General features: G+C 44.0%; 1 protein-coding gene across 1 annotated transcript in view; it reads left to right on the top strand.

The window, feature by feature from the left end:
- The window catches only part of AMOT (angiomotin), a 33,626-nt gene extending 14,081 nt beyond the window's left edge, over positions 1 to 19,545 (top strand). Inside the window, exons 6-12 of the mRNA XM_009992724.2 lie at positions 1,448 to 1,593; positions 11,712 to 11,861; positions 13,649 to 13,839; positions 16,106 to 16,228; positions 16,905 to 17,137; positions 18,020 to 18,244; positions 19,288 to 19,545. Of these exons, the coding sequence (XP_009991026.2) occupies positions 1,448 to 1,593; positions 11,712 to 11,861; positions 13,649 to 13,839; positions 16,106 to 16,228; positions 16,905 to 17,137; positions 18,020 to 18,244; positions 19,288 to 19,388 (1,169 nt within the window). The 3' untranslated portion in view covers positions 19,389 to 19,545. The remainder of the gene's footprint in view (positions 1 to 1,447; positions 1,594 to 11,711; positions 11,862 to 13,648; positions 13,840 to 16,105; positions 16,229 to 16,904; positions 17,138 to 18,019; positions 18,245 to 19,287) is intronic.
- The last annotated feature ends 315 nt before the right edge of the window (positions 19,546 to 19,860 follow it).

Below are 19,860 nucleotides of genomic sequence, written 5' to 3'. Positions count from 1 at the left end.
CTGGGTGGAGGAGACATCCTGGGATGGGAGAGATGAGGAGAAGAATAGGCAAGTGGTCACCTTAGCCTTTGTCCTTGTGTCTATGTCACAGGCTAGCTCAGAGTTGCAGTCAGGGTTTTGCTCTGCAGAGTTCTGGGTGCTGTTGGTGGACAGGTTTGTTTTGCAACCTGTGTGTGGGCTGCGTTGATTCCCTAGCAGAAGGGAATCTTTAGCTACTCCATGTTGCTAAAGCTTTGCTCCTGGCTCTCTGCTGGCAGAAGAAAGGGAATAATTGTGGTCCTGTAAATGTAGTTATGCACATGCTTGCACAAACGGGCCTGTGTACTCCATATGCAGTCTGTCCTAACACCCAGGATCTAGTTCCTGTTTTTCAGGCCTTCCACTCCTTGTCCTCATTCCTTTGTCGTGGGATATTGGTTTCCGGAATGCAGTTTCTCTGGTGTCATCAGTGCTGGGTGTAGATCACTCTGGGGAGTATTCTGTGGTTATGTATCCAGCAAGTGCATTAATGTTATCATTGTAGCTGGTTGACTTGAGCTGGGAATGACAACATACACAGAGGACATCAGCTCTGTGCTGTAGCTTCGCTTTACACCCCTGTGTAATAATTTCTTCAGTCCCCAATTATTTTATCCTATTTATTTTTTTATGAAGGCAGTTGCCCTTTTCCTGAAACACACAGCATAGCTGCTCCCACTAGGTCCAGCTCTTTCTGGAGAGCTTTCTGCTGTGCTTGAGGTGACTTTAAAGCATCAGACATGAACTCACGGTGCCGGGCAGAAGGCTTTCTTGAACTGCAGGTCTACTGTGAGCAGTGACAGAACAGATGTGTGTGCCTCAGTTCTGGCCCTGGAGGTCGTTTTTAAGGGCATTAGAAGAAGACTGAGCAGTTCTCATCGCTCACTTGTTTTCTGACTCCTCTGATGGTACTGCCAGCAAAGTGGGACATCTGGGTGTTACTTTGAAAGGGAGGACAGCTGCCCCAGGCAGAACAGCCTTCCTGTTTGTGGGGTCAGTGTGAAAAAGAGGAGCACAAGTTTTTCAGGCACAGAAGTCTCTCATCTCCTCTCCCCAGCCTGGAATATTAAAATCACCCAGTTTGTTTTCCACCATTGAAAGCTCAGAGGTAAAGAGGTGCCAAGTTTCACTAACCATCTGCATATTCAGAGCAAATTACCTAACTGTACTGAGTGATGCACCTTCTGTTCCTTCTCGCCAGCGCTGTGGCACATTGTTACTTGAAGGTACCATGCTTGTTTGTCAGGGTTACAAGTCCTTCTCTTCCTTGAAAACCATGTACTTTTTTTTTCCCTCTTAGCACTAGATTTGCATTCTGTCTTGTGAGAAGTTCCAGTACAGTCTCTCCTTCACCTCTGGAGCGAAGGACTCCTGAAAGCTGAGTAGAGATGAGTGCTGTCCATTGATAACTCTCACTTTGTTTTGATAGACAAGGAAACACAGCGGGAAAAAGAGAAACTGGAAATAGAACTGGCTGCTGCACGCTCCACTAACGAGGACCAACGCAGACACATCGAGATCCGAGACCAGGCCTTGAACAATGCTCAGGCCAAGGTGGTGAAACTGGAGGAGGAGGTAAGGATGCTGGGAGAGAGAAATTAGGGTATCTTGGGTTCCAGTAGAAGTGACTGTGGGAATGAGTTTGTCTTGAGCAAATTATAAGGAAATCTGCTTGCTTGAAAGCCGTTTCTATCGGCTTAGCTTTGTGTTGGTTAGCTAAACCACTGAACTGTGCACAGATAAGCCACAAATCTCTATTTCCTTGGAAGTGCTTTCGTCTAAGCGGCCATGTTCCATTTTCTTTTTGTTTCAATTGACAAACGCGGGCTGGAACTGAAATCCCAGCCCTGGCAACCTTCTGAACTTGGCAGAAATTCAGAGCTGGATGGACCTTTAACTAACATCAAACAAACGCAGCTTGTCCCCTTGCCAGGTGTTCCACTTACACCAGGTTATCGTGGTGCACAGTGCAGATCACTGTGTGTGCCCAGCATTCCTAGTAAGCTGGGCATGACCTCGGTCGTTTTCTCTCCCTTTCCTCCCAAGAGCGGGTAATGCAGTTGAGCTGCTTAGCCAGGCAGCTTTCACAGCAGTTTCTTTGGTGGCCTTGTCCCTGCCACTCACACACGGCTCTCACCTCGCTGCCCTTCTGCGTCATAGTGTCCGTCCTCTTTCCTCCTGCCTACTCCTTTCCGTCTCAAAGGCTCCATTTCCCACTCCCAGCCTCTGCTTCCTTTACTCCTACTCTTCCTCCACAGAGAGCCTCTGGAGGAAGTCTCATGACCAAGCACACTTCCTCCACTGCAGATTTGTTTTCTCCTCCTTCAGTTCTGCCATCTTCCTGCCTACTGCTGCTCACCATCACCCTCAGTTGAGCACAGTGCCTACATCCACCTGCATCTTGCTGTCTTCAGAGACATTCTTCAAACCCTCCCTGGTCTCCTTCTACTCTTCTCTCCCTTCAGGATCCCATTGTGCCAAGAGAGGAGGAATGACCAAATACAAAGTGAACATCCTCCTATCTTATCATGCCTGCCTTCCTCCTCTCCCAGGTACAGATGCAGCTGCCTTCTTAATTTTAGCCTGCTCTTCTCTAAGCTGTATATTTGCCTCCATAGTCCTTCCTCTGAACCTTCCTTTGTTTCTTTCCCTGATGTCCTTTATTTTTGCCCCTTGCAGTACCCTTTTTTTAATCTCCTCAGCTTCATGGAAGCCCTCCATCCATCCTTCAATCCATCCCCTCCTGGATCCGTTCTGCTCATTCAGGATGTTGTTGCAGGGTTACCTGCCATCGTACCTTATTAGCCTTTCCCCCCAGTGCTCCACCTCGCTTTCCTTTCTCCACCACATCAAATTCAGGTAGTTCCTCTTTGCTTTCCAGGCCCCTCGTGGTTTACCCAACCCTGTTTCTCTTCTCACCTTGTTTCTGCGAGAATGTCTCCTACCTTTGTCCCTCTCCATTGGGTTCGGAGCTATTGCAAAGTATTTCTGCCTAGGTAAAATAGTAACATAGGTAAGTAACCCTGGGCTAGCTTGCATGATAGCTGAAAAAACACACATGCTGATGTGGAGGGAAATGCCCTGGTCTCGATTGCATGAGGGCTTGTGGTCATTTGCATCCAACCTTTGCTCGAGTCCCAGGGTGCGCAGGAAGTGCCACCCTTCCTGTTGTAGATAAATATGGAAGCGTCTCAGTGAGGGAGCAGGAATTAACTCTGCTTTTTCCTAGAGATGAGAGGGAATAAGAGGAAACAGAAGGAGTAACGAGTAATTTTTGCAGGTTTCCCAAATCACTTTTTAATGAAATACTTAGGATTACAAAGCATTTGTTGCCTCATTAGTATTAAATTGTGGGAACTTCTCAAATCCCCGAGCTGTTTGGTAACTTTCCGAAAGACAGCCAAGCACGCTGCTCACTGCTCAGGGCGCCGTTTAGAAGGGACTGTAAATGTCAGCCTGAGTTAGTGACGTTCAGCGACCAAAATATACGAGCAATTTGTCAATTATTTCTTTTATTCCTGCCAGCTTCATCTGAGTTACTAGTCCCTGTAATTGTCAGGAATTTCCAAACTAGTCCTGCAGAAGAGGGTGGAGTTTCTTACGCTAAGGTTTGGCAGCTACTCTGGCTCAGGGCCTGAGGGGGGTGTGCATATTTCAGTTGTTGCATCCTGTAATGTAAGTTTTCAGCTTTCCTCACCCCCCTCCTTCCGTTTTGACTTCCTATTAAGCGGAGTTACCCTGCCTTATATTCACCAGATCCTTTATTAAAAGAATATTTCTTTTCTAATGAGAACTATAAACCATATATCACTATAGCTGAATTTAAATGTTGCGTCAGAATTGGAACTTCCAGATTCTTTTAAAAATCCTGTGCCTGAATTGCCAGTTTGGGCAAAACCACCCATCTGTAAAATGAAGATACTTGTCTACTTCAATAGAGCTTTGAGACATTTTACATATATTGCATTTTAGTATCCAAGTTAGAGGGAAGGAAGAGAAAAAGGGATGCTAAATGTGCTGGAGAAAGGAATGATCTTGGAGATACTGAAGTATAGCGTGAAGCAGTTGGAAGCAAAAGTAGGTTTTCACAGAATACTTTCTCTGGTCTGTTAGCAGGGGTGAAATGACTCTTCAAATTTAGAACAAGCTGCCATTAAAGTTTTAGATAGAGTGGAGTTTATTTCTGCGAAGTGCTAAAAAGGATGAGGGATCATGGGTATTTAAAACATACTTAAATATGTCTACGAACAGACTTGCTAAGTATGTGTATGTTTTGTAGGTAATATTTAAACTTTACTACTTCTCTGCTATACATGAAGATACCTAGTAGTTAACCCTTATTTTCACTTCTCCATTTTCATTCTTCCCTTTAGTAGATGTTCCACAATTATGCATAATATGCTTATTAACATTTTTTCTGGTGAAGTTCTAGTCTGTTTTTTGAAGTTCAGATTATTTTTATCACATGCAATAAATTTGAGATAAATTGAATACTTCTGAGGTAAAATGCATGTTCGCTTAATAACATATATCACAGTCAGAAATTGTTTGTGATAACATTTGCGACTAAAGCAATGAAAAATTCTCGTTTTGGAGCATGGGTTGCCATGATGGTCTGAATTTTGATGTAAACATTGGAATGGCTGCAGTGTGCAGTAGGTGAGTAGCTGGTAGATGGTCACAGATGGCCTGCGTGTGTGAGCTTTTAAACCAGTTGTGTTACTGTGCTTTCGCCAGCATCTGCCAGCGTACATCTTGAGAGCCTTTGGCAAACAGGGCAGATGGTTAAACTTTGCTCCACTCTGGGCCAAAGGCAGAATTGCTGGGTTGGCAGAAAGGACCATCCTGACCAGCCTGAGACTCCGGGTAGAGGCTGGCTTATTGTGAGTCCTTACCAGGCTTGTAATCATAGAATCACAGAATGCTTTGGGTTGGAAGGGACCTCAAAGATCATCTAGTTCCAACCCCTCTGCCTTGGGCAGGGACACCCTCCACTACACCAGGTTGCCCAAAGCCTCATCCACCCTGGCCTTGAACACTTCCAGGGATGGGGCATCTACAACTTCTCTGGGCAACCTGTTCCAGTGCCTCACCACCCTTTGAGTGAAAAATTTCTTCCTTGTATCTAATCAAAATCTCCCCTCTTTCAGTTTAAAGACATTTCCCCTTGTCCTATCACTACACACCTTTGTAAAAAGTCCCTCTCCAGCTTTCCTGTAGGCCCCCTTTAAGTACTGGAAGGCTGCTATAAGATCACCCCGGAGCCTTCTCTTCTCCAGGCTGAACAGCCCCAACTCTCTCAGCCTGTCTCCATAGCAGAGGTGTTCCAGCCCTCAGATCATCTTGCAGGAGAGAGTTTCATGCCAAATACTTTATCTAACCACAACTGCTAGATGTAGAGGGTACAATTGCTGTTACTTTTACACTTGGAAAAAAAAAAAAAAAGGATTTCCAAACTTTCATTGAACTTGGTCATTTCTGCTTACCCTGGTTAATTCATACCATGGAAGACCACACTTCAACTTAAAAAAAGTTTGTGGGGTTTTTTTATAGTAGTGTAACTTGTTCTCCTTTGCTCCACCACTTTAGGAGCCACTGTTTTAATGAGTGTCTCAAGGAGACAGCTTTGAAAAATAGTGACTACCACTAAGAAGATATAAATACCTACTCTTCATCATCCTCATGCACACACCTTGGAATGGAAAGAGAAGCCGGACATCCTCTCTGATGGGTGCAAATTGGGAACTAGAGGCAGAGAAGAAGTTTGAATAGAATATCTTTTCTAAAAGTGGCTTTTATTTAGAAGCTGTAAGATCTTTCAGCCATCAGAAGTCAACATAAACCAGACACCAGAGCTAAGATACTATATTCATTTCCCACCCAGCTATTGTGGAGAGAAATAGCACACTATTTCTGATAACACTGAGGGTTCTGTCTGTGGGGAAGTGTAGGAACGTTCACTTCCACATGACATCTATTGTACTTTATGTGCTGTATCTGAGATACTTTCAGAACAGAGCTCTGGCTTGTAGGGAAGAGACCCAAAGGAGAGTTTGTGTGCTTGAAGGCTTGTCTGTTTTTTTCCAGTCACTTCCCTGGGTCTATAAAAAGATATTCCTAGTCTCCACAGCTTTGTCTCACTTAAATGCTTAGACTTTTAAAGCAACAGAACTACTCCTTTTGGGGCAGAGTTGCTTGTAGAGGGGACGCTTTTTGGATGGCTTATCGTTCTTGGGTGCGTAGAGTGGAGAGGAGAGAAAACTCCATCTCTTCCCCGTAACGAGCATGCATGTGTGTCTTTAACAACCTGAATTCTTGTAACAACACAGAACTGGCTTTTTATTGCTGTGTTGCTGCTGATCATATTCTGCCTGTTAGTAATTTTCCAGAGGTGGCTTTGAGAGTTGCAACTTATTTTAACACAAACAAACGGAGAAGCAACATTATGACATTCCCATGCAACAAACACTATTCCCTAGCAAGAGGATAGTGTTACCAAATTGCTTCAGCATGAGTTCTTGCTGAGGCCAGTGGTGCCTTATTGGGCTTGAATTCAAACAAACTGAGGGTTCAAAGGCATCCTGGAGGAATATATTCCAACTGCAAGAGGGAGAGGTGGTTTAAACGTGCTTGCTGTCTTTTTTTTTTTTGCTACATTTCTGCCATAGCAGGCAAATTCTTGTGGGGAAACACATTTTCAGCTGCATCTGAATGGATTCAGCTTTAGGATAAACCCAGAATGTAATGAAAACGCCCTGAATATATTAAACAAAGGACTTTGAAGACATCAGAAATAGTGGGTGGGAGACAAGCAGATGCTGACGAGTGTTACCAATTTGCTGAAATAGGAGCTGTCCAAGATGAGGATGGTAATGGCTGGGTTTGTCAAAATGCCTGGGAGGGTTTCTGAATCATTGCTAGCTATGCAGGAAGTTTTCTCTTCTTCCCCAGAAAAAACTCTTTGCTGACTAACCCATCTGGAAGCGATGAATCTCTTTACAAAAGAACATCCTTCCTTCCCCCTCACCTGCTATGTCCAGGGCTGCGTTTGTCCTGCAGAGGCAGCTCCAGCCTGGAGGATGTTACAGCCTCTGCCTCCCTTGCTTCTAGTGACTTGACAGTGAAAATTCCTCATTCCTGTGTGCCCGGTTCCCTGTGCTGCGTGCATGAAACCTCCATGCCCTCTTCAGAGGCTTTCTTCTGCAAGGACGTGGGATCCCTGAAAGAGATTGCGTGGTTTGTTGAAGACTTTCTTGAGAAGCCTAAATCAAATGAAGGAGCAGGATTTCTTTGGCTTTTAGAATGTTAATCCCTTTTTTGCTGGGTGGTTGTAGTAATAACCAAATGTCCCTATTTCTGACAGGAACACTTTGTCCTTGGCCATTGATTTTAGACCATGCAAATGCTCTCTGTAGCAGAGAAGCCTGCAGGTTGCCTGGCACCCGGCATTACGTTGTCTTAGGAGGTTTTTTCTTCTGCAAAAAGATTCTGAGAACTAGTTTCAGTTTTCTAGGTTTAGTGAATTTGCCTGATCCTTTAATTCCTGTATGTTTAGAGTGGGTGATTCATTTTCCATTGCTGGAAGCCCTGCAGTTCGGGCATATCAGTGTGCAGACGTTTTTAGGCAGTAAATCTTTCTGACTAACTTGGAAACAGAGAGCTCTTCAGGTCAGCCAGGCTCTTGTGAGCAGTGAAGCCTCTGAATCCTAAGCATATCCTGCTTCTCCCAGTTGGCTTTCAGCTGCAGAAAGCTGTCTTGACAAGGGATAGAGGAAATAAAATGAAGACAGAAATACTTGATCAGGAGGCCAGGGAATCTTTCAGGGGTATTCCCTGCATCAGTGCGCGCTTTTGTGTACTAGAATTTGCAGAGTCCAAAGCCAGTCCTTTACTTCTTTGTTTTTCTTGTCCTCCGTCCTGTTGCAGAATTTACCTAAACATCATAGTGGATGTGAACTGGAGAGTGAGTGCCCTTGTTGAAAATGGTTTAATTAGAAAATCTTGTTGAGAGAGTTAAAGTCTGACCCCAATACCTGGTTAGAACGTTTTCCAAAGCAGTCAAGGATTGACCTGGAGAAGATATGCACACGAGTGAAGTCGTGCCATGTGCTGCAGGAAGTGCTGGGAAGGGATACAGTCGTGCTGAAGTGCTCTGCTGTGCTTCCAGACATGCACTGAGGTTATTTGAGATCTTACCGTCTTACAGAGGTGTTAGTATAAAGATATTATTATGAGTAAAATGCTCTGCATTTTCAGAGCACCCTTCAAGGCAAACCAGTTACAATACATTATGTGAGCATGAGCTTGCTGTTTAGTTAAATGCAGTACCATCAAAAGGAAAATTACTGTCTTGCCAAATTTATTTCAAATTATATACCGAAGGGAGTGACTGCATCCTTGTAAAGCTTCAGGAATGAACTCTTATCTAGAGCACGTGTTCCCTGAAAGACTTGTTGCAGAGGAGAGAATTCCAGCGTCCTTTGATGCCATCTCCCCCATGGTAGATGTTACTGTGGCCCTTGGCACTGAGCAGCCAGTTTTGGTTCTTTGCTGGAAGAGAGAGGGTGGGGAATCCATGGCAAATGACCAAGAACAAGCCTCAGCATGCTGCCTTTTTTTCTTCCTCCCATCTCGCTTGCGTCTGTAGCACCCTGGCAATAATCAGGAAACTGTTTCCAATTCCTGTCTTGGGAAAACACGATCATACTCTCAGTTTATGGTGATGAAATCCCTCTGTGCTTGGAAGAATTATTCTTGGTCCTCTTGACATTGAGAGGACCGATCAAGTCAGAGAGATTTAAAAAAAATCATAAAAATTAGACTACATTACTACCACTCCTGGAGAATGCTGGTTCACAGAAAGGTAAATTGTTCCTCACAAATACTCGCAGTAGCAGAGGTGGCAGAGCTGGAAGTGAATGACACCGCAAGAATGTGCAGTGGGTTGACTGAGTGCAGTGAGTGCATGAAATGAAACAGTCTCATCTATAAAGGACAATTGTGTCAAAAGACACGTTAGGAAAGCTGTCTGGAGCACCTACGTGCCCTTAAAGCTTACTGAACATCTATGTTCAAAAACCCTGGAAATTATTTGAGAGATTCCTGAATTAATTCTGGTTTTAAACCATTTAAAAAAATACAGATGCAAACCCCAGATTTTCTAACATTCCTAATTCTTCCTGATGCTGGAAGATGAAGTGTGTTTTGTGAAGAGGGAAAAAAAAGTTGTCTTTATGAAAAGCCACTGAACAAGCCATGCCTGTACTTTAGGTCTGGTGCATGAGTTAGGCATGTGCAGGCAGTGCTGGTAAGTTGGGCAACAACTTGTGTTGCAACGTTTCACCTGCAGGTTCGGCTGATGGGAGCACTTTCAAAGTGAACGTTTCAGTGGAATTTCTGTGTCCTAATTCTTTTTTGGCTGCTCTCTTGGTATTCTTTGAATGGAGGCCAAAACATTAATCCACACATACGCATACTCAGGTTTGCTAATTATGAAACTAGTAAAATGTTGTTGGCGGCTACCTTCTGCAAGGAGAATTTTACCTGGGTGTTAAAAAACTTCTCAGAAATTTTAAAGCTTTGTGGTAGGTAATAAGAGACCAAAATCCATCCTTCCTTCCTTAGTTTTTTATACTGAAGAATTGGGGAGGGGAGCTGATTTTCAAGAGATTATTATTCAGCTCAATGCATGATATTTCACTGTTAGCGAGTTTATTAGGTCGTTCCTTGCTCTTGTCCAGGTCAGTAAGCTCATATGCAAACCAGGATACTGAGTGCTCTCCATTTCTAGGTTCTGCTGACTCATAATTCATCATTTTTGGCTAGTTACGGAACTACTGTGAGCTGTTGTCGATCTAAATGTAAAACTAGCGCATTAATATACACTTTATTGGAGTCTGAGAAAGCTTAAATCAGTGTTATTAAGCACTATGATCTGGTATAAAAAGATCTATTAAGTATAACATTTTTATTGATTTTCTGCGGAGCAGCAGTGGAATATTAAGTAGTATTAAAATGTTCTTGTCCCTCCCATTCCAAACAAGCTTGAAATCTTGAGCAGTCAAAGAATAAAAATACCTTTCTACTGTACATGCGCTGGTGAGGAGGCCTTTGGCTGGATTACTCACTATTTATTGTAACTTTTATTATAAAATACTTGTTTGGGGAAAATCCTCTAGGGCAGCAACATTCATGCTGTGAGATTAGATGCCTGCTGACTTCTTGAAGAGAAGAAAAGGATACCATGTCTGGGATTAATAGTGTTTGGAGAGTTTTCTCTCTCTGCTATTCACATTGCAGTCTCTGGATTGCCTCAAGGAACAGGAGTGTGAAAAGGGAAAATTTTGAAGAAACACACGATAAGACCTTTTTAGAAGGAAGGTGTGATGTAAGAACGGCTCCTGTTGGTCAGATCAAAGCTCAGCAAGCTTAGCATCCTGCCTCCGCCAAAACTTGCAGCAGATTCCTAGGAAACACTATCAGAATGGGGCCAACAAACAGCAATACTTTCCCAGAATACTTTCTGCTTCCAAGAAGGACTTCCTGAGCCAAAACTGGTGTCTTTTGTCTTCGATATCCCTCAGTGGACTTTTCTTCCATGAGGCTGTAGAGTAGCTCTTTGAACTCGCATAAGGCAGTCTGTGTTTTGCATCGTGGTGCGTCTTTAGGCTTTGGCTCTGGCTGTTGGGAAAAATTGCCTTCTTCCTGCTATTTTTGTATTTCAGGGTTGATGACAATCATAGCTAAAAAGTAATGCCCCAGATTTGCCGCAGAAGGCCAGCAAATTGTGGTTGTTAGTCTTTTTCTTAACAGAATGTTACATCCGTAGGTGTGCGGAACTCTATATATTAGTAGAGCTGGGCCCTGGGTGTGTTTTAGTATGATTTTTTGATTGATATTTTAGGTTGGTTTTATTCTGCCTGATCCATGGATTAACCTTGCTAAGATAGTTACCGGGGGTCTCAACTTGGTAGTTTTCGTTGCTTATCGTGATGCAGGGTAGCAGCTCGGCTTGCAGGATGAGCGATGGAGGAGGACGGAAGGCCAGGGTCAAGGAATGGAGCAGGACCTCTTGGGTCACACTGGGCCAAGATGTCCGAGATGAATGTCCAGACTGCTAGAACAAACCTGGCTGCAGTGAGGAGAGAGCACAGGCCATGTCTGGTGTGTGCTCTGATCCTATCCATTGTTTTATTGTTATGGGACTGGAATAGGATCCTGCAGGTTTTGATTCAGTTTCTGCTTAATTTCATAAAAACACTGCAAGCAATTTTCAGTGTTGCGCTGAAAAGTGTTCCCAACTTGTGAACCAGCTCTAATCCCTGTCTTTGCTACAGTTACCTGGGTAACATATGTCAAGTCACTTAAACACTCTCTATTATGGACCCAGGTGCCCTTTCTAGCCCATTGCTACTCTCAGTCACTTGCAACAGATAATTACCTCCGTTTCCCCGTCATTTCCATGGGTTCCCTGAGAACAAAAAGAACAAATATACAGGAAAGCAGAGATGGGAAGGACCTGTAACATCCTGAGTGTTGAGCCCAGAGCAGGAGTTCGAGTCACTCTGACAGCAGTCATCTGGACATGTTCTTCCTCGCTGGTGTTTCTGTGCTCTGCAATGTGTACAAAGCCAGAAGTTCACTCCCTTGTTCTCATAATTTCACTGATGTTGCGTTTTCTTCCTTTGTTTCAGCTCAAAAAGAAGCAGGTCTATGTTGAGAAGGTGGAGAAGATGCAGCAGGCCTTGGTTCAGCTGCAGGCAGCGTGTGAGAAACGGGAACAGCTGGAACATAGGCTGCGGACCCGGCTGGAGAGAGAACTGGAATCTCTCCGGATGCAGCAGGTACCCATTGTTTCCCTGTGCCATACTAGGTTTCTTGTAGGATCATACACCATTCTCTACACCACACGTAAAAGAAGGGCAGTGTTTTTTTCCATCTTGTAAAATGAGCAAATTTGGGGTTTTTTTTGTAGCTATAATCATGGATTTGCTGGGCGTTGTGTTCTTTTTACTTGATTTAAAATTCAGATAAGAGATCACTAGGGGATCCACCACGTGACAAGACTCAGACATAGCCATGTAACTAGGTGGTGTTATATCTTTAAGTAATGTGGTTATATTTACTTTTATAGTATTTGAAAAATATTGTTCACAGTTCGAGATTTTATATAAAATTCATTAACAACTGGCCTGAAAAGAGGCCTTTCAACAAGCTTTTGCCTTTAAAAAAGAAAAACCAAACCAAACCAGCAAAACCAATTCTATAAATGCAGTTGATGGAGACAGTCAGGAGCTTCACGTAGAGTGTGTTTCTACGATTGTAACGTGAGTCTTTTTCAGTGAAAAGAAAGAATGAGAAGTAGATTGTGCAGTGGTGTTATGAATTGGAGGTGAAGTTTTAGTTTTAGTTCAACCTACGTCAAACATAGGTGAACTGTCAGGTTATTAAATTTTGCTGGAGATAGGGTGCAGGCCTGTGTTCTAAATCACATTTAGTTTCAGGTGATGTTTATCCTCTGACTTCCACCTCTGCATAGGAATGGATATTTAAGTCTTACTCGTACTTTTGTATTGGTTTTAGGATTTTTAGCAATTTGATAAACATTTTCTGTGTTACCTTTGGAAGATGAGGTACTCTGAACCCCACAATTTTTGACATTGGTCTTAAGTCAACATGAAAAAATAGCTTTCTTATCATGGTTAAGAATCATGAGCTGAACATAAAATAGCTTGTCTGCCCTAATTTATTTTCTTTTAAACTATTAAAAAAAAAAAAAATAACTCAAATATCCTGCCAGTCCCTGATGAGATTTCTGTATAAAACTATGCATTTTATCCCTTGAACTATTAGCTCAGCAAATCTCCACTCTGTGTTGTTTTGAAAAGGAACACTGCCTGTCTTCCAAATCTTGCTTAGAACTGAATTATTTTTGGTCTCCAGCTACTTATCCACAGGTATACACTGATCATATTGATTTAATAACCAAATCATTTGAAAATATTTTGGATGTATTTTTTTCAAGGCCTGGTAACTCTTGCATACTTGTTAGTGTTTTGCTGGAACACTGTTGGATGTGAGTCTGTGTTACTTTAGGTGTTGTAGATGGGCTGTAGACATCAGACCTGAATAGCATGATCCAGCTTTCAGAGGCACATGTGGAGCTTTGCACATGGAAAAAGGCCTTAGGAGGAGTATTTTCCATCTCAGATACTTGCTTGTTAGTATCGACCAGCTCTGGAATGTCACCAGGAAGCACTGTAGCATGGGTGCTGTGTGTTGAGCTGTCTTTCTTGGGAGCAGTGCTTGGCGTTTTATGACTTTTGAGCTTCAACATTTGAAAAGCAGAAAGAGCCTTTCTTATGTTATATGAGCTTGTTCCCTGATTTTGGCAGAGTGAGGCTGAACTGGCCCTGCAGATGTTTCAGACTGAGCTCTAAACGAAACTGTCACCATCACCTAGTCTGCCCAACAGGACACAGGCCACTGCGTTTCACTCTAGGGCGGTCTCGCATCAAGCCAGTGCTGCTCTGGACCAGGCTCTGTCCTTTAGACAAAAAGCAAACAAACCAACCCTGAGTCTTACAGATGTATCCTGAGACTTTTTTTTTTTTCTTCTTTGGAAAATTAGCGTCAGGGTACATCTCAGGCTGCCAGCGTCTCGGAGTACAACGCCACGGCGCTTATGGAGCTCCTGCGTGAGAAGGAAGAGAGGATTCTTGCTCTGGAAGCTGACATGACCAAATGGGAACAGAAATACCTGGAGGAGAGTGTGATGAGACAGTTTGCTTTGGATGCAGCTGCAACTGTGGCTGCTCAGAGGTAAATGAGACTTTTCATAGTACAGGGATTATTTTCTTTTTCCAGTTGAATGTCATATTTCCCACCAAGGAATGTTGTCATACCACCCTCCCATGATACCTCTCCTGCGGTCTGAACGGCTTCTCAGCCTTCTGCATACAAGTGGAGCTTGGCTGCTTTTCCTGGGAGCTGTGCAGTTGCCAACAATTAGAAACTTTTTTTCCAGGGGAAGATTCCCCCACATGCAGGAGCCGTTTTCCAGACAAGAATTGTTCTGAGCCATTCCTAGAAGCTGTTGATTCAAAAATACATATAAGAGGAATGTTTTGGGGTTTTATGTTTTTAAACAGGAATCAGTCCTCGCTGAAGTCATGTGAGATGGGGTAAGCTTGGTGATTCACATGGTTCACCCTGAATGGCTTACTTGTTTTCCAGAATGTTTTTGCAAATTACTTTGTGGTATTGTCCTCAACATGGTTACTAACCAGCAACATATACGAGGAAATTCAGCTCAAAACATTCTGCTGTGTCTGGAGAGCATTGCTTGTGGGGGTGGGAAGGGAAGGGTGTCTGAAATTTGGTAAGAAGCTTGCATTCCAAGACAACTATACAGATACACTCGTTATGGCTGTCAATGGGCCCGAGTGCCTCAGCCAGCTGGTAAACAAGAGCTGTTATTGAAGTGCAACACTTTAGCATTAGGCATTGCTTACGTATAATTTCATTGCTCACTAGCTGCTAGTTCTTGACAGCAGATTTATTTTAGATTGTTTCATAAATCAGATTCAAATAGGCTTGTTATCACAACTTGCTTCCTGGCTCGTAAGACCATACTGGAATTACAGGGGTGAAGTTGTAGATCTGCCGTGTTAGCGTTTAAAGACTTATCTTATCTTGCTCCAGAAGCAGGCTGTTATTTTAGGATATTGATGCTTCTCGTGCACTGTTGTCCGCCTCCCCAGACATTCTGTGAAGGCTCTTACTGCTGCTTGTCCTTAAAGACTGTGTTATATTTTCAGGGTGTGCTGATAAATAGAGGTCTGGTCTACTGTTTGTCATGGAATGACAGGGGATGTGTTAGGCCTGTTCAGGTTTTGTTAAATGAACAAGAATGCTTTCCAGTGAGGAAAGAGCCAACCTCTATTCTTCCATTTCCTTCTAGCTGCTTCTCCCCCGAAAGAGTATTCCATTAGCATCAATACTTCTGCACGTTAGCATGCAGTTGGCATCTCTAGTATCGCCTTCAGATCCTGTGAGGGATTCCACTAATTCCAGTGGCAACCTTGTCTACACTTGCACAAATTTCTTTCCCTTTTCTTTGATAGTGGAAAATAGCATCCCTTGGGAAGCTGAGGTTGCAGGAAGGATGCTTTACAGCACAGGCAGGAATCTGGGTCAGGTCAGGTTTCTTTGATGGATGACCTTCTTGTGCCCTTGACATTGGTGCTTTGCTGTTCCTGATCTGAACTTTTGCAGAGTTAGAGGTACATGTACCCGACAGTTCTTAGACCTGCTGGGTCTGAGAGAACAGATTTCATGTTACAATGAATTGGAGTTCTTGGTAACTCTATGTTTTCTTGTGTTTGTTTTGTTCTAATTGTGTTAACGCATAGCTGTGTCAGTAACATGCTCTTACTGTTACGAGTTGTACAGCGATACAGAGCGTAGCACAGTGACTTTGTTCTGCCCGAACAGCACCCAGTCGAACGGAATACTCATGTTTTGGTTAGTGGACTCAACAACGATCGCAGTGTTAACATCAGGCACTATGTGGAAACAGTCTGAAATGGTTTTCAGCCCACTTCAAGTTTTTTGGACCGAGCTGCTTAGGATTGCTAAAGAAATTTCCATGCCTAGTTCCCTTTGATACTCAGATTCCCTGCATGATGCTGTTGGAAGGGAAAGGGAAAAAGCTTTATATCTGATGCGAAGTTTGGGCTGTTTCAATTGAAGAAAACACCTAGTGTTCTATACCATCCTTCCCCCTCCCCTTGTCCTTGAATTTGCCTCATTGATCAGAGTTTACAACAGTACAGTGAATCAGTTAGATTATAGACTGGCCTGGGATGGACAGTAGATGGAATATTGTTACAATGATTTCCATATTTTTGTAATCCTTCTTTAATTAGGACTGGGAGTGGGATTTTTGGAAGACACTGAGGCAGCCTAAGCTCAAAAAAAAAGAGTGAATATTCTTGTTTGTTACTTTTGACCAATAATTTTGTGCTGCTAGGAGGAAAGCAGCAAACTTAGCTGAACCTTCATCTGCTCTACTGCTTGTTCTCAGGGACACGACAGTGATCAACCACTCGCCCAACCCTAGCTACGACACCTCTCTGGAAGCTCGCATTCAGAAGGAGGAGGAAGAGATCCTGCTTGCCAACAGAAGGTGTCTTGACATGGAGGGAAGGTAAAATGCAGTTTGGTCCTATCTGGCTTCTTTAGGACAGGGGTTTAAAATTAATTGTCTGGGTAGACGCCTCAGAACCAGAAATTCTTGTGTCTTCACCCATAGCAATGATATAGGATGCCAGACGCTCGTTTGGTCAAGGAAGTATCTACATAGCAATCCAAAACCTGTCTTGATACTAAGGGCTAATGCAAAAAAGTCTTGTCTTAGATCTTTTGCATCTAGCACGTTCCTCTTCTCTCTTCAGGACATCATGAAACCCCAGGCTCCAGCCACCTCTTAAGTCTCACACAACTCTTTTCCCTGAAGTTAGGTCCAGTGCAGACTCCCTGAAGTGTGTTAATCCTCGTCTTTCTGTTGGTCTCGTGTCCTGCCCGTAACTCTCAGCTTTGTCTCAGAGCCCCTTCCGTGGATGTTCAGAGCAGCTTCCAGTAGCCAAAGGTGGGGAGGTATCTCAGTGCTGTTCTCTCATGCGTGTGTACAGGAAGTCTCATGTATGATCTGCTCTGGTGGGCCAGTGAGCAGCCAGTATTCAGGGCAGTAAGCTCACTTGCACCCTCTCTCTGCCTCCCCAAATGCCTGAGGGAGTCCTAGTCACAGCCACGGGGATGCTGAGGCCTCAGTCCGAGGAGACAGGACTACAACTACATTGTTCTTCTTTGTACTTCTCCAAAAGGATCAAGACTCTGCACGCTCAGATCATTGAGAAGGATGCCATGATCAAAGTGCTGCAGCAGCGCTCCCGGAAGGAGCCTGGTAAGACGGAGCAGCTCTCCTCCATGAGACCCGCCAAGTCGCTGATGTCGATATCGAACGCGGGCTCGGGCTTGCTGTCCCACTCCTCAACGCTGAGCAGCACTCCCATCCTGGAGGAGAAGAGGGAGGACAAGAGCTGGAAAGGCAGCCTGGGTAATTTCTAAATAACAGTAGCAATTCAGATATGCAAATCACTGCTGAAGAGGGGAGGCAGGAACAGCAGAAGGAAGAAGGTGTGGTGGACAGACAGATCAGCTGGCCTGGCGTGCGTGAGTAAAGCTGACTGCAAGCGAGATGGGACACGTTTGGGACAGCTGCTTGTTTTAATGGTTTTTGGGAAATAGTGACTTCTAATGTCCAGGCTCTGTCATTGAAATACGTAAGCCTTTTTTCCCAGTTTGGTACCTGACTGTAGGGATATTGAAGATCTAGTTTCCAGAGTTCCCAACCGCTTGCTTTCCACTGGGTTGTCCCAGCTGTCTGAAGGTGTAAAGTCTCCTTGAACAGCAGCAGAGATACTAATCAGGATTACTATCCTGTAGTGTTGTGCCTGCACTAACGTGATTTTTGTCTGGAATGGCTCAACACCATTGTTCAGAGAAAAAGAGTTGTAACAAAGCAAATCTTAGATGAGGTTTTTTTTTTCCTAGGGGGAAGTTGGGCCCAAAGGCCCTCCCTATGAGACTAAAAGATCCTGAAATGTAAAGGAGAATCTGTTGCAGCTGATTTCAGAGTGTGCAAACTTAGTCTGCCATAGATGGGCCACACCTAGGAGATGTGGGGAATGCTCAGAGACAGGGAGGTGAGGTGTCAGCGCCCACATGCCTATCTTTGCATGCAGCAGCAGGAGGATGCTGCTGTCCTTCAGGTACTTCAGCGCTCAGTGGTGAAAGGTGCTATAGAAAGGTGAATGGGTGCTGTCTGCTGCAGCACGTAACGCCTTCCGGATCCTCGAGCAAGTACTACAGAGGGGTGCAGAACTGATACCAGGTAGTTTTCGGGAATTGTGAAATTTCCTTTCCTTTTTCCACAAAGGTGTTCTGCTGGGAACAGAATATCGCTCCGAATCCATCCCCTCCACTCCCTCTCCGGTCCTTCCTTCCACGCCGTTGCTGTCAGCCCACTCGAAAACAGGCAGCAGAGACTGCAGCACCCAGACTGACCGGGGGAGCGAACAAAGCAAAGCTGCACCTTCCACTGCAGCTCCCACACCAGGACGACTCCCCAGCACCAGCCTGGCCTACAGTGCGGACAAAACAGGTAACAAAGCCCAGCTGCTCTCCCAGAGGGTCCCCTGCCACTGCCTCGCCGTCAGTTCTGCTCTGTGGGGCAGGCCCTGCCGTCCCTTTTTTCCATTCAGGAAAACTGGGTTTAGTTTTTGTGAGGACAGCTGGGTTTCAGAGGCAAGCTTGACCATGTTCTGAGGGGTCTTAAGTGCTCTGAAGGTAAAAAAAACCCTTAGGAGTGGTAGCATAAGCTTGGACACGCTGGGTAGAGAAGTATAGCGAGATTTAAGAATTGGAGCGGGTATATGCAAATCCCGGGATAGTCTCTGAGTCAGTGTCTACTCTGAAGTAAATTGTGAGTAGCATGTGGGGTTTAAAAAGCATCTGTAAACGGGCTGTAGAGACTGGCTGTTGCATTTTAGTGGGTATTCAAAGGCAAGTGGACTCAGATAAGGGGGAGGGAGAGGAAGGAAAGGTAACTGCCTTGATAAAGCTGTCTCGTTATGGTACTGTCCCAGTCGGGCCGACTTCAGCGTTGGCACAAGTAGATCCAGTTGACAGTGACTGTCACAGAAGCTGAGTTTGCTTCCCACAGAGCTCCAAGCTGGCAAGAGCTGCTCGTTTTCCAGCCCGCTCTGCCAAATCCATGCAGATTACACAACCTTGCCTCTTCTGCTTACAGGCACGTTACAGTGATGTTGTTCTTTATGGAAGAGTGCATTTGGCTGGGCTGCCGTGCATCTTGCCCGTGCTGTGCTATTTAATGGGCGTCGAGGGAGACAGGGGAACAGCTTTTGTGGTGGAAGTCTACACTGACTACGTTGGTTTAAATGCAGTCGCTCCAGTTTTATATGCCGTTGTGTGTCAGTGGGAGATACCCAAAGGGAATTTGGTAAAATATCTTTATTTGTCTGGCAGCATGCATGAAGAATTGGATTTTTTAAAATGAAATAAGTTGTTGTAAGCTGTCCTTTGGCCAATGATAGCAGATGACTTTTAAAACGTTAACGTCATTTTTCTAACCTTGTTGAAGTTACAACTTTGATTATCTGTCTCTTGTTTTTCCTCATCATGTAGATGGCCCACTCTTCCACTCCAGCACTCTTGAAAGAAAAGCTGCTGTTCAGCCCATGGGGCAGGACCTCCCAGATGGAGAGATGGTAGAATACCTCATCTGAAAGGCTGTACCAGGATCTGAGCTGGGATACAGTAGCAAGAAATTTTTAAAAGACATTTTTATTGGGAAAAAAATGTAGTACCTGAGTAATAAAAGAACACTTAGCTGTTTGCTCTTGTATATTATGTCTCAAAAGTATGGACAGGTTAATTTATAATTTGTTCTAAATTATAAAAAACCCGTAACACTTGTTCTTTGAAAGTTTCCCCCTTTATTTTTTAAATACTGGATCTGGTGACATCTGGAGAAAACCCAAGAACTTAGGTGCACTACATCTGATATTTCATTTCAGTGTTTTTCAAGTCTCTTAAACAGAATTACCTGCTCTGACAGCTGTTGATTAAATGTCTAACTTGAACACAGTTAGATGGGCATAATGGCCTTATCGTGATCAGGACCAGGGACTTAGTTGAGAGCATCACTTAATGGTTTCAGAATACGGTTTCTGGGAAGCTCTCACAAATTTGAGCTGT

This window comes from Tauraco erythrolophus, chromosome 13 (assembly GCF_009769465.1).
Source record: "Tauraco erythrolophus isolate bTauEry1 chromosome 13, bTauEry1.pri, whole genome shotgun sequence".
Classification (NCBI taxonomy): domain Eukaryota; kingdom Metazoa; phylum Chordata; class Aves; order Musophagiformes; family Musophagidae; genus Tauraco; species Tauraco erythrolophus.
The sequence above is the reverse complement of the archived record's forward strand: the minus strand, read 5'-3'. Positions and strand labels throughout refer to the sequence as shown.